The 13066-nt window shown below is 40.3% G+C and overlaps 1 protein-coding gene across 2 annotated transcripts in view; it reads right to left on the reverse strand.

The window, feature by feature from the left end:
• Ctnna2 (catenin alpha 2) overlaps positions 1–13066 on the reverse strand; it is a 1380618-nt gene that overhangs the window by 318840 nt on the left and 1048712 nt on the right. For both annotated transcript variants that reach the window (XM_008852324.1, XM_008852323.1), the window contains exon 8: positions 10891–10971. In XM_008852324.1, the coding sequence (XP_008850546.1) occupies positions 10891–10971 (81 nt within the window). The remainder of the gene's footprint in view (positions 1–10890; positions 10972–13066) is intronic.

The following is a 13066-nucleotide window of genomic DNA, read 5'->3' on the forward strand; positions in this document are numbered from 1 at the left end:
GCGAGGCGGGGGGATGGAAGGGTGAATGTGGCTTAGGGAGTCCCGGCTGGAGGGCTGCGCTATAGACTTACCCCAAGAGGTCTGAGGATAGTAGTGCAGGCTAGGAGAGTTAGCCGGTGGTGCAAGCCCAGGGAAGCAGAGAGAGGTGAGGGCGGGGCCAGGACCAGAAGTGGTGCTCCTGGAGCCCAAGAAAGGGACTGAGTTGCTCTGGGTGAGAAGGGTCAGGAAGCAGTATTGGTTCCCCAGGTGTCTGAGGCCCCAAGACTAGGAATGGCGTAGGGCCCAAACTAGGAGTATAGAAAGGCGAGGCGGGGGGATGGAAGGGTGAGTGTGGCTTAGGGAGTCCCGGCACGGAGAGCTGTGCTGTAGACTTACCCCAAGAGGCCTGAGGATAGTAGTGCAGGCTAGGAGAGTTCTTTTGCATTACTTTTTAGTTCCTAAAATGGTGAATAAAATTTTTATCTTGACTACTGAGTTTTATTGCTATGTGTGCCTTTATTTGTAGACTGAACTTTCACCCTATATGGATATGCTCCTTAGGAAACACAAATGGAGAACTGGGAAGGCAGCTCAGGAGGGAAAAGCCTGATGACTTGAATTAAATCCCTGAGATTCACATGGTGGAAGGAAAGAACTGACTCTGGCTCCCTCAGATTGGCCTCCAACTTCCACATGTTCACCATGGCCCACCCAGACCCACATACATACAAACAGACACACACACACACACACACACACACACACACACAAACACACACAAACACACACAGAGACAATAAATAAATAAAAATATAATACAAACAGAAAAAAACGTAGATTGGCCTGCCCAACCCTACAATAAGCAGCCATGAGCAATCATTTGTTTCCAGTCTAGGCCAGTAGGGAGAGAAGCTTTATAAAATAGGAAAAAATATCCCTAGTTCCCTGACACGGAACTCCTAACATCCTTGCAGGTAAGAGCAGTAGTGAGATATTTTGTTCTAATATCTCATTTCTGTCCCCAGTTACTGACACAGAAATCCTAAGACCTTTGTAATTTTCTGGCTGATGATCTGACATCTGACAAAAAGTTCCTAAGCCCCTTGGAATGTCCTCGCTGAGAGGAACATCTTTTGTTCTAAAGAGATGCCATTTGGTGGGCTCCTGGGTGACCTCAGAAAAGGTGCTGTCTCAGGGGAAACAGCTGTCTGACAGGGTTAAGAATTTTAGCCTTCCTCCTACCTCCAACCCTCAGGGGAAGTGAGGGAGGCTGAAGGCTGAATGGATTACCAATAGCTAGTAATTTATTCAAGCATGGCCTTATAATGAAGCCACCCCAAGAACCAGAGGAAGGGTCACAGGAACCCTGACCAATAGCTAGAGAGTCAGAAGCCCTGGTGGCCACCTACTGCTTACAAGTGGTATCTAAAGTGGGGATGATCCTATGGGACTGAGCCCTTAAACTGTTGGATCTGATGCTATCATTAGGTAGATAATAGAATTGGATCCAAGGATGCACGTTACTGTTAGAGAAATGATCAGAATGAGAGGAAAATCCACACTTCAGTGACCAGATGTGAGCTAATCTATGTGAAAGTGTGGTAGCAGGAATAACTCTGAGGGTTTTTTTATTTTTTTGTATTTCTTACAAGCATCAAGCAAAAGTTTCTCTTCCCTGTAAGCAGGCACTGCCTTTGTGAATTGGAAAGGACTAGTGGAGGTCAGAAAGTGGGAGAAGAGCTGGAAGGCTTCACATATCCTCAGACACATCACTCAAAGGGCTATGGTGATGTCTGAAAATTTGCCATCAGAAACAAAGGCAGTGAAATTCAAGGTCTGAGAAGATCATGGGTCAATGAGTAGGTAAAGGACCTTGCTGCCAAGCATGATGGCCTAAATTCAATCCCTAGGACCTGGATAATGGAAGGAGAGAACCAACTCTGGCAAGTTGTCCTCTGACCTCCATGAATGCTGTGGCACATGTATCCCCCCTCACACCCCCTCCACCCACACGCATACATGAGTAATGTTTCAAACAACTGAGGACGTCAGAAGTTACCATAAGCTTGATACAATACAGATCTTCACCCGTTTCCTTGTGCTTTTTAAACTGGGAACCATTACAGAATCCAAACCAACCTCAAACTCAACAATCCTTCTTCCTTGACTTCCCTAGTGTGGGGATTATAAGTGTGCTGCTTCCACACAGATTTGATGAAATCAAAATTTCCCAGGAGAAGTTCACTATCTGTACTGTAGCTGAATCTCTGAAGTAAGGGCAGGGACAGAAAACTTATGGAATAAGGCATTTTCTCTTGAAATTGAAATGCTTATTCTAGGATAACTGAACATTTGGGGAAATCTAGTGGCATCTTCTCTAAAACAGGAGAAATTGTTGGAGGTTGAACCAAATGCAAAGGTTCTCTGCAGAGTCATTCTTCTCCACTCCTTCTCTCCATTTCTCCTTGACTGCTAGGGCTTGGAAGAATTTGAAGAGAGCAGCTCAGTAGCTGAAGCTCCTACTTCATTACATTTTTCTACTCATGCATGTCCAATCCATCCTTCAGCTCAGCATAGTATGTTATTAGAGTAATTGGTGTGGATCAAGATGCTAGACTCTTCCTTTACTATAGCTTGCGCCTGAGTAAGAAGCCAAGCTGGGTATCCCCTCTGGACATGAAGGGATGCTGGCTCACAGAAATAAATTAAACCACTTCATGAAGGGAACAGCACTCGGTAAGAGCTTGCCTACATGATATTTCAGAAACTGTTTCTAATTGATCAAATCATGTGCCCTGGATTTGGAAATACTACTTGTATGGTAGCTGAGTGTGGTGGTACATGTCTTTAAACCCAGAACTCCTGAGGCTGAAGCTGGAAGATCATCAGTTCAAACCTGGTCATTGCTACATAGTAAGACCCAAAAAAAAGAGTATTCTCTGAAATAATGTTTAGGGCTGTTTTACCAGAATTTTCCTAACATAAAAGTGGCCTGAGGGGGCTGGAGAAATGGCTTAGTGGTTTAGAGCACTAGCTGCTCTTGCAGAGAACCCAGGTTTGGTTCCTAGCACTCACATGGCATCTAATAACCATCTTAACTCAAGTTCCAGGAGATCTGACACCTTCTTCTGACATCCAAGGGCATTGCATGACATGGGTGCACTTATATACATGTAATACATTAATACACATAAAATAAAAATAAATAAAGTATTTTAATCATCAGTTAAGAGCACTGAATGCCTTGCAGAAGACTGGGATTCAAATTCCAACACCCCTATGGCAGTTAACAACTGAATGAAACTCCAGTTCCAGGGGGATCTGACACCCTCTTCTCTTCTCCTTGGGCATTGCATGGCATGGGTATACTTACATACATGCAGGCAATACATTCACACATAATTTTTTTTTTAAAAAAAGAGTGACTTGAATATCTAACCAATATTGAAGAGATTTCTCCAAAGCATAACCTTCCTTTCTGTGTTTGATCCCTTGAAACTATTCTGCCCTGTGTCTTTTAAATTCTGGTTTCTGGTGCTTAACTCTCTCTGAGATGCTTGTTTTTATATTTCATAACTCTTTTACTGTATTATCATTTCTGATCTTAATACCCCCACAGCCATGTAGGCATCTGACCTAAGGACCAAATCCCTAAGCGTTCTAAGCTGTGACACAGCATTTCAGCATGAAAACACAAACATTAACATTTAGAGGAAATCATTGAACCATCATTTTTTGTTGCCTTATACATAGCCTCAGATCCTTAGGAAAAAAAACGCACTCAAATCCGCAAACAAATAATTTTAAAATGTTTCCCGGCAGACTAAAAATAATTGGCCCTCCCAAAGCAGATGTGTTTGGAAGCACTGAGAAGCTAGATACCAAAACATAACAGCACCTTTTCAAAAAAGGTTCCAATGAGCTCCAGCAGCTGGAAGCCTAAGAGGTGATACCTGACAGGAACCAGCTTTTGACAACTGCAACAGGTTTCTTTTCTATTCCTGGCTGTAGTACATACAGGTCACCAAAAATCCTGCAGTGGTGGAGCTGTTGTTGAAAACCACAAGACAATCTGGGCTTGATAGCACAAGCCTGAAATTCCAGCTACTTGGAAGGCTGAAGCTGGAAGATGACAAGCTCCCAGTAAGTTCAAAGGCAACACAGCAACTGCCAGAGACTTTATCTTAAATAAATAAACATAAATAAATAAATAAATAAATAAATAAATAAATCCAGGGGCCCTGGGCTCAATCTACGGTATGGAAAAAAATAAACTTATAAAGTACTCTCTTTCTTGCCCGTGTGTGTGTGTGTGTGTGTGTGTGTGTGTGTGTGTGTGTGTGTGTACACGCAATTGCACTCATACTTGCAACAGCACAGGAGCGTGTTTACATGTATATGTATGAACATCCCTATATTCCCATGCACCTCTCAGAGTAGAATAGTATATGAGTGGCACGCTTGCCTGTATTAGATCTATGGAAAGGTATGATGGGAGAAAGGCTATGAGCAAAGATCACCACCAGACTGCTTGGGCTGGAAATGCTACCCAGACACAAAGACACATAATGTATACCCATGGGTGCATTAGATCACTTTGGATCTAATGATCATACCTGTCAAATGGGCATGGTGGCAATCTTTTCATTTTAAGCACCTAGTGTCAGAATGTATGGACTAGACGTGGGACAGCTGTAATTCCATTTAGATTCTGTGAGCAGTGACTTTACAAACCCTTACTGATGGTGGTCTTCCTTTGGCCACAGCTCCTGTATCAGGAACTGAGTTCCAAAGAGGATAGTTAGGAAATAATTTGTTTGTAACTGTATCTCATTTATCTGGGAAGGTTTTTCTGTAGTCTTCTCTGTAAACAGAATCTTCAGAGATAATGAATCTTCAATTACACTATTCAGTGACATGTTTTCTTCTGTGTTTCTTAATTTTTTGTTATATTATTGTCTTATGTATTACTTATCCCAATATAAAATCATTCTATTCATGAATTTTTGTTGCTTAAATATTTTTATTATAACAACAAAGTTGAGACTTTTGTCAAGTTAATCCTCACTGAAACTTATTGTGAGATTTTTATCTCATAAGGGTGAAAACCTAAGATTTAGACTCCTGGGATGATGAGATAGATCTGCAGGTAAACGCGCTTGCTTCCAAGCCTGCTGATCAGAGTTTGATCCCTGGGACTCAAGTGATAGAAGGAGAGAACCATCTACTGGTTCTCTGACTTCCATATGCAGGCTATGGCATACATTCTCCCACCTCCACTAGGCAGCTACTCACACACACACACACACACACACACACACACACACACACACACACCACACAGATAATCCATAATTAAATGCAATAAAATTTTTTAATTTTAAAAATAATTAGGCTCCTGAGGATTGAGGATATAGCTCAGTTGGTAATTTGCCTAGATACCTGAAGCTCTATGTTTGATTCCTAGCACCAGTTAGCCAGTTGTGGTGGGACACAAATGTAATCATAGCACCTGAGATGTAAAAGCATGATAATTAGATGTTCATGGTCTTAGCAAGTTCAAGGTTAACTAAGGTATTTGAGCCCCTATCTTAGAAAAAAAATTTTTTTAAACTTAAAAATAAAATAATTAGGTTCCTAACTGGTTTGGGGAATGAGAGTGGCTAAGTTCAGCCACACTGTAACATTATAGTTATTATTAATCAGGGCAAGTGTGGGTCTTAATTTGTTTATCGGTTAAATAAAAGATTAATAAAAGGATCAAAATAATAACCAGAATCAACCCGAATATTTATGCATAGGAAACTGAGAGACATGACTATAATTGTTCCCAAGGGGTTCATAGAAGGGCAGCTGGTAGGCACAGCTGGCAGACAGTGGCTGGGGCCTCTCTGAGTGAAGGATGAACCATAGGGCTCCTCTGTGCCCATACACAGAGTCAGCCAAAGCTTTTGCTTCCACAATGGTTTGGTGCCAGACTCACAGCAGGGATAACAGCTCAGACATGGGGCCCACTCTGCCCACAGCTCCAAAATTAGAACATAATGCTTAAAGCTGGCAGTCATATTCCCATAAATCAATTTTTTTTTCATTCCAAAAAATGTTCCTAAGAGGATTCTGCTCTACCACTGCCCACTATCATGGGATTAATGGACAAGATGGATCTAAGTCAATCAATTTAACATGATACTCTTGTGTTCCTACATACTTTCCCACAGTGTGTAACTCTGTACTTCCTTAAGACATGTTTTCTCAAGAGAGGGTTTCAACCTGCTTGGAAATTCCACTTCAACGGTGATTTATTTTGTTGAAAATGTTTTTTTTTTTTTTTTTAAGGACCTGTCAATCTAACTCTATTTGCTTAATTAAAAGCATCTAAAATAAGGATTGTGAATGACTTTATTTCTTTTAATTTGGTAAATATAATTTGAAAGTTTCCAAGGGCATTCATCTGAAATGTTCTTCCCAAATGGAAGGTTAGGAGGAAGATATGGGAGATTAAGAGTGGGAATCTATGAAAGTTGCTGGAAATCTTTCCTTTTAAACCACAAACTTTGATTTTCCCCTTTCTCTCTCTGAGATTTTGTGATAGTGCACCTTCTTGACCATAGCTCCGCCATGTTAAAGTTTAGATTGACTCTAGCCTCTGGAATTATCAGACAGGTGGCTCAGGGTATGGGAGCACACATCAGCAGGACTCCAGTTGTCTTGGGTACAGGTCAGTGTGTTCCGGAGTGCACCTGCTAACTGCAGCTTCATGACTTCTGTATTTTATACGTGGCTTGCTTCTGCAAAATAGTAATTGTTACTTGATTGAATAGAAATTGTTAAGGAGACTCTCCACCTGTAAGCTTGGGCACTTAAGTTTTGCACCCCTGGTTATGGTTTTTCTGGCACGGGGCTACACATGTGGGTTCCGACACCCTTGTGTAGTCACTGGCCAGCAACATCTTTCATTGGGCAAAACTTTGTCTGAGTGGTCTTCTCTGGTGAAGCACCTCACAACAATCTGGTATCTCTAAATAACATATCAAGGAATGCATAAAGCATGTGTCTACTACAGATGTGGCCCTGGATCACTGGGGACCCATCTTTGGAATCTGCTCTCAGCAAGGTTTGTCAGTAACTGAAAGGAAAGTATTTCAATAGTGTTGAATATTTGTGGAGTCCATGGCAGTCGCTGGGTCACTGTGACATAGGGACCATCTAGCACCCAGCAAAAGTTTGTTAATCTTATTAACTAGCTATCCAAATTTGTTTAAGATTTATTTTATTTTTCTTTATGTATCTGTCTATGTGAGTATGTGTCATAAATGTGCAAGTGTCCACAGAAGTCAGAAGAAGGCATCAGATCTCCTGGAGCTAGAGTTACAGACAGTTGTAAATCAACTGATGTGGATGTTGAAAATTGAAGTTGGGTCCTTTGGAAGAACAGCAAGGACTCCACAGCCCCTAAGTAGCCAAATCTAGGGGAGGGGACCCTGTCTGAGCCAAACAAATTAGTCAGTGCATGTTCTACCCAATTGTGGCTTTGATTTAAATCAGTGAATTATTTTGTACCATACAGGTGTAAGTGGAGAGACAGAAGTGAGGCAAAGAAAGATGACAGAAATATCCCAACAGATGGAACCGACAGATGGGGACCATTTTAGTCCAAGAAAGGCAGATTAAGAAAGAGAGCAGTGTTTGAACCAAATCCACAGGTGTGGTGGGAATTATGCTACACCAACTACATCTTAATAGTGTGAAATAATTCTCCTGTTGTCCTCATTCTTCTCAGTCTTTGCAAATGTGGAAGGTGGGGGGGGATCATAGGCATGAAACAATGCTACTTCCCCTTGCACTGAGTGAAGCTCCCCAAGGAGCTTACCTCCTGATCACTCAAATTTCACCACTGTCCTCTGTTAAAGAACAGTCAACCTTTTTCAGGGTCGTGTAGCACCATTCCTAATAAAACAGAATCTATGAGGTTCTTAAGTAGAGAGAGTTGGCTCCTGGATATAAAAATTAAACCCCTATTAGGATCAACAAATTGGGGACATGGTAGGTTATGTTCGTTGCCTGCTTGGCAATCTAGCTGAAGGCAAACCCTGGGGATGATTTCCATGCTTCTAAGCTCTGATTATCAGGCCATAGTCCCTCTGGTATAGTAAATGAATGAGAACTTTTCTTGGAGCTCAAAGAGCTCTTACAAATGGAGTCTGGATCCTCATTTTTATATGCAAAAAATGGAAATTAAGAGATGGAGAATCCAGAGCCAGGTATGGTAGCTGACACCTAGAATCCCAGCATTCCTTGCTATGACCAAGTGCTTGACAAGAAGTAATTTAAGGAAGCTGGATAGAAGATTGTTGTGATTTCAAAGCCAGCCTGGGCTATGGAGTGAGCCTTTTCCTCAAAGAGCAAAAGTGGGAGCTAGAGCCATAGATAGAAATGAGGGTGTATCTACAGTCATACTCCTACCTAAATGCCAGCATCTAGATATCTAAAATGTCTATTATAGTTCAAAAGTTTTCAATAACTTCCTAATTCCTATTAACGCATCATCTCAAAACAGATAAGATATGGAGAATCAGCCTGAGAGCATAAAGTTAGGCAACCCTGTCCAGACCTCTATTTGGTATATTAATACACAAAAGGGTAATAATTTATTGTGTCTTATTTCAAGGTAAAGTAAAAAGGAAATGCTGTCCTCATAAAATTTTGTTGGGACTAGACTGGAGAGATGACTCAGCAGGTAAAGAGCACACTGGCTTTTCTTGCAGAGGACCTGGGTTTGATTCCCAGCACTTACATGGCAGCTAACAACCATCTGTAACTCCAGTTCTAGGGGAATCCAATGCCCTTTTCTGACCTCTGTGGGCATTGCATGACATGGGTGCACTTACATACATGCAGGTAATACACTCAAACACATAAAATAATAAATACAATATTAATTAAAAGGTTTGTTAACTAGCAAATGCAAGTCATCAGATTTCAAAGGTAGCTATGTTGTCTTCTCAGGGACATTAGTTCATTTATGCCCATTCCTTCAGGTACTATCCTGAAGACAGTCCAGAAGCTTCCATGTAGCAAGCAGAAGTGTGGTATTATGGTTTGGATGTAAAATGTCCCTCACAGGCTCATATGTTTTCATGTTTGGGCCCTAGGTGGTGATGTTGTTTTGGGAGATTGCAAAACCATCACGAGATGATGCTTCCCTGGAGGAAGTGAGTCCGGGGGTAGGAGGTCAGCTTAGGTTTAGAGCTTCACTCTGGTTTCTGTCTTTTCTTTGTGTCTTCATCTTCTAAGACACTCCCAAGCAGCCTCATACTCACTGCTGCCATGATGAACTGTATCCCTTCAAACTATGAGCCCAAATGCATCTTTCTTCTCTTAAATTGCTTCTTGTCAAGTTCTTGGTCACAGCAATTAGAAACCTAATACTGCGCTGTTCTCATTTCAAACACATCTAGATTCTCCAAAGCCATTCTTGTCCTAATTTCTTGCCAATCTTGTTTTTGCAGCTGTAGGAAGTATAGCAGGTGCTGGCTTCAGCAGTAGTTTGCCCTAGCTGACTAACACAATCTACTTGGTGACTAAGATGACATCTACAGAAGCTACCAGAGGAAGGTAGGATGCTTGCCAGGCCAAGAGTTAAAGTGTGTGTGTCTGTGTCTCTGTGTGTCTATGTGTGTCTGTGTGTCTGTGTGTGTTTGTGTGTATGGGAGTCGGGTGGGAGGGTGTAGAAATGTGGCGTACAATCTCTTCTAGAGAAAGAGCACTACCACAGAGAGTTCATCATGGAAAAACACGAAAAATGTTCTGGTGATGGATGAAATGGGATGTAATCAAGTGAATTAAGCCAGTCTCAGAAAGAAAATTATGTTTTCTCTCATTTGTAGTTCCCAAATTTTTTTGTAGATTCATAAAATTGTGTGAATGTGTGATTGTGCATGTGTGACATGACAGCAGAAGTAAAACTGTCTAGGGGACGAACACTACTAGAGAGGAGCAACAAAGGCATACAGGAGCATACATGGGGATTTGTATAACATACAAAGCACACATGTATGAAGGCTTAAAACTTATTATAAAATGAATACTAAATATAACTCTTGAGGTCTTCTGACCCCAGATATTTAGGAAGAACACTATTTGAGGCAAGTGTATTTGTGCACCCCATGTTCTTGGGTGGTCTTTTGATAGCAGCTGATATCTGGGAATGAAGAATGAAAGTGGTCTGTAGCCTGCCAGAGTCTAGGCTTCAGTGTTCTCAGAATATCCTCAGCGTCTGCTGGGTCAAAAACTATTTTCCTTTTCAAATTATTCATATATGTGTGTGTGTTTGTGTGCTCAGGAAATGCCTAGTAACAATTAGAACTTAATAAATATACCACTTAGTCATTAGAAATTACTTCCAAGATTATTTTATAAAGCTTCCAAGTGTTCATACAACATTTTAAATCTTAAAATCAAACCACTCCCCTTCAAGATAATTTTTCCTCCAGGAAAATTGAACCATTCAGACTAATTATACATATATATATATACATATATGATATATATGATATAAAGCTCTAGTTTTATATCTCGAATGGAACGTGGAAGGTCTTGGACATTAATGAACCCATTGCATTGTTTTATTTCTTATTAAACATTAACATCTAGTATATCATTTAATAGCTTGGAAGCTTGATAATAATATACCATCAGAGATCAGTAGCAGGTTCCTGGCCCACCTGGGAACATCTCTGTGCTCAGCAATTTCTAATCACTAATGGATTTGTTTCTATGTGTGTGTAGATGAGATGAGCAGACCAATAGCCACTTGAATCAGTAAGCTCTAAACTATCCCCCTGAAAAGGGGCATTGTTAGAAGCCATCACAAAGTACCTACCATACAGTAAGAGTGGAAACAAACAATACCTGTCTCCTTAGGTCTCTTGTTTTCTTGGTCATCTTGTCAATTGCAATGTTTAGAGGGTCTCCTTTTTCCTTCCTTCCAGTCTATGAAGAAAAAAGGAAGAAAAGAATTTTTCATTCATAAAGTTCAGTATCAGAAACATTAACAGTTTACAACGATCCAGGAAGACACTTAAGTTATACATACCAACAAATTGAGGAAAACATTTGTTTCATAGCACAGATAATATGACTGTGTCTCTAAAGTAATTTTTTTTGAAATACCAATTAAAATTGAGAAAAGCCAGTATAATCTCAGAGTGGATGGTTACGAAACTTATTTTTTTTTCCTTTATCCAGTTACTCATGGATGAAGTAAGCAAAGAATGTTTAGCTTTTGCCTCCAAAAATAAATCTAATGTGATTCTCTATTATGTAAGCACATTTATGAATGGAAGATAATTCAAGATAATTTTTAAAAAGAATTCAGCACAGAATAAGGAGATAGCTCCATGGATAAAGTTTTTGACTCACAGTGTGAGGACCTAACTTTGGATCCCCAGAACCAATGAGAATGCCAGGTGAGTGTGTAACACGCCTGTAATTTCAGTACTCAGAAGGCTGAGGCAGAGGGTTCTTTGGAGAAGCTGGCTAGCTAGGCTTACATATCAGTCATCTGGGTTCAAGTGAGAGACCTTTCCCCACTGAAGAAAGTAGAGAGCCGTAGTCCTCCTGTCAGCCCCAGACAGCCACATGTATGAATACTACACACATATGCGAAAAGAAGTTAAAGTTAAAAAAAAAGAGTTTCAGTTAATCATTAGTATTAACAAATTTATGCCAGTATTATAAAGACCACATTGCAACTTCTATACCAATACCATAAGAGATGCTTTATGAGAAAACAGGGCTCTTCTAATCTCTATCGGGCAGTAGAGATGCCAAGCAAATTATAGCTTGAGATAATGAGGAAAATTTCCATGTGACAATAACAGGTACTTGTAGAAGCAAAAAGAAGATAGAAAAAATAAGACTTCAATGAATTATACACTTAAAATCTTACTGGTTTCATGTTTCTTTTCTATTTCTCTGATGCTATAGAAAAATAACGAAAACCAAAAAGAATTTCAATCTCTTTTACTTTAAAAAGTTTTTTTTTTAGCACTTATTACTTTTATTTTATTTATTTAATGGTGTGGGGTGGAGATGGGTGATGTCATGACACCCATGTGGAAGTCAGAGGGCAACCTGAAGGAGTCAGTTCTTTCTTTCTACCATCTAGGGATGGACATCTGGATATCAGACTTGGTAGCAAGTAGTTTACCCCTGAACCATTTCCACAGCCCTCTAACAACTGTCTGTAATTCCAGTCCCAGGGGATCTGGCAGCCTCTTCTGACCTCCACAGGCATGGCCCGACATGGGTGCACTTACCCACATGCAGGCAATACGCACATACACATAAAATAAAAATAATAAAATTTTTTAAAAGTTTAAGATTTTTTTTTTCGGTCTTTTTGAGACAGGGTCTCCCTGTAGCCCCAGCCATCCTGGAACTCACTATGTAGACCAGGCTGGCATGACATCACAGAGATCCGCCTGCCTCTGCCTCCTGAGTGCTGGGATTAATGACCTGTGCCAAAATTATAGATGCCTAAAAATGCACTGCTCTCTGCTTAAGAGATACTTTTCAAAAAAAAAAAAAAAAAAAAAAAAAAAGCCAAACCTATCAAATTATTGAAACTTTAGTCTAATATCCTACAAATTGATTGGTTGATGGTCCTACAGGCAGGGCAATTCTTGTTCCATACTCAGTCTGGACAATCATGCTGGACTCTGCAGTTGAGTATATATTGGCTGGAATGAGATACTAGGTGACAAATTGTATCTACTCAGATAATATGTTTGGGGAAAAGAAATTACCAGCCAGCAGGCTTCTAAGTGATCTTCCAAAGAAAAACTCTTCAGATACATAAAGCTGAGACATGCACATGAGATCCGCAGGCTTGGCTGAAAACAGCCACTTTTCTCTGCAACTAGCTTATATAAATCACTTTTTTTCTAAACAAATGTCTGATGTATAGTCTTACCAGGTTTTCATTGAAAAGTCAAAACCAGGGCATATGTGTGCATATTTTTAGCTGTCTAAAATCCTAACAAACCCTTCCTTCTCCCTTTGCGTACTCACACACTGACTCTTT

This window comes from Nannospalax galili, unplaced genomic scaffold, assembly GCF_000622305.1.
Source record: "Nannospalax galili isolate Female #2095 unplaced genomic scaffold, S.galili_v1.0 scaffold726, whole genome shotgun sequence".
Lineage (NCBI taxonomy): Eukaryota > Metazoa > Chordata > Mammalia > Rodentia > Spalacidae > Nannospalax > Nannospalax galili.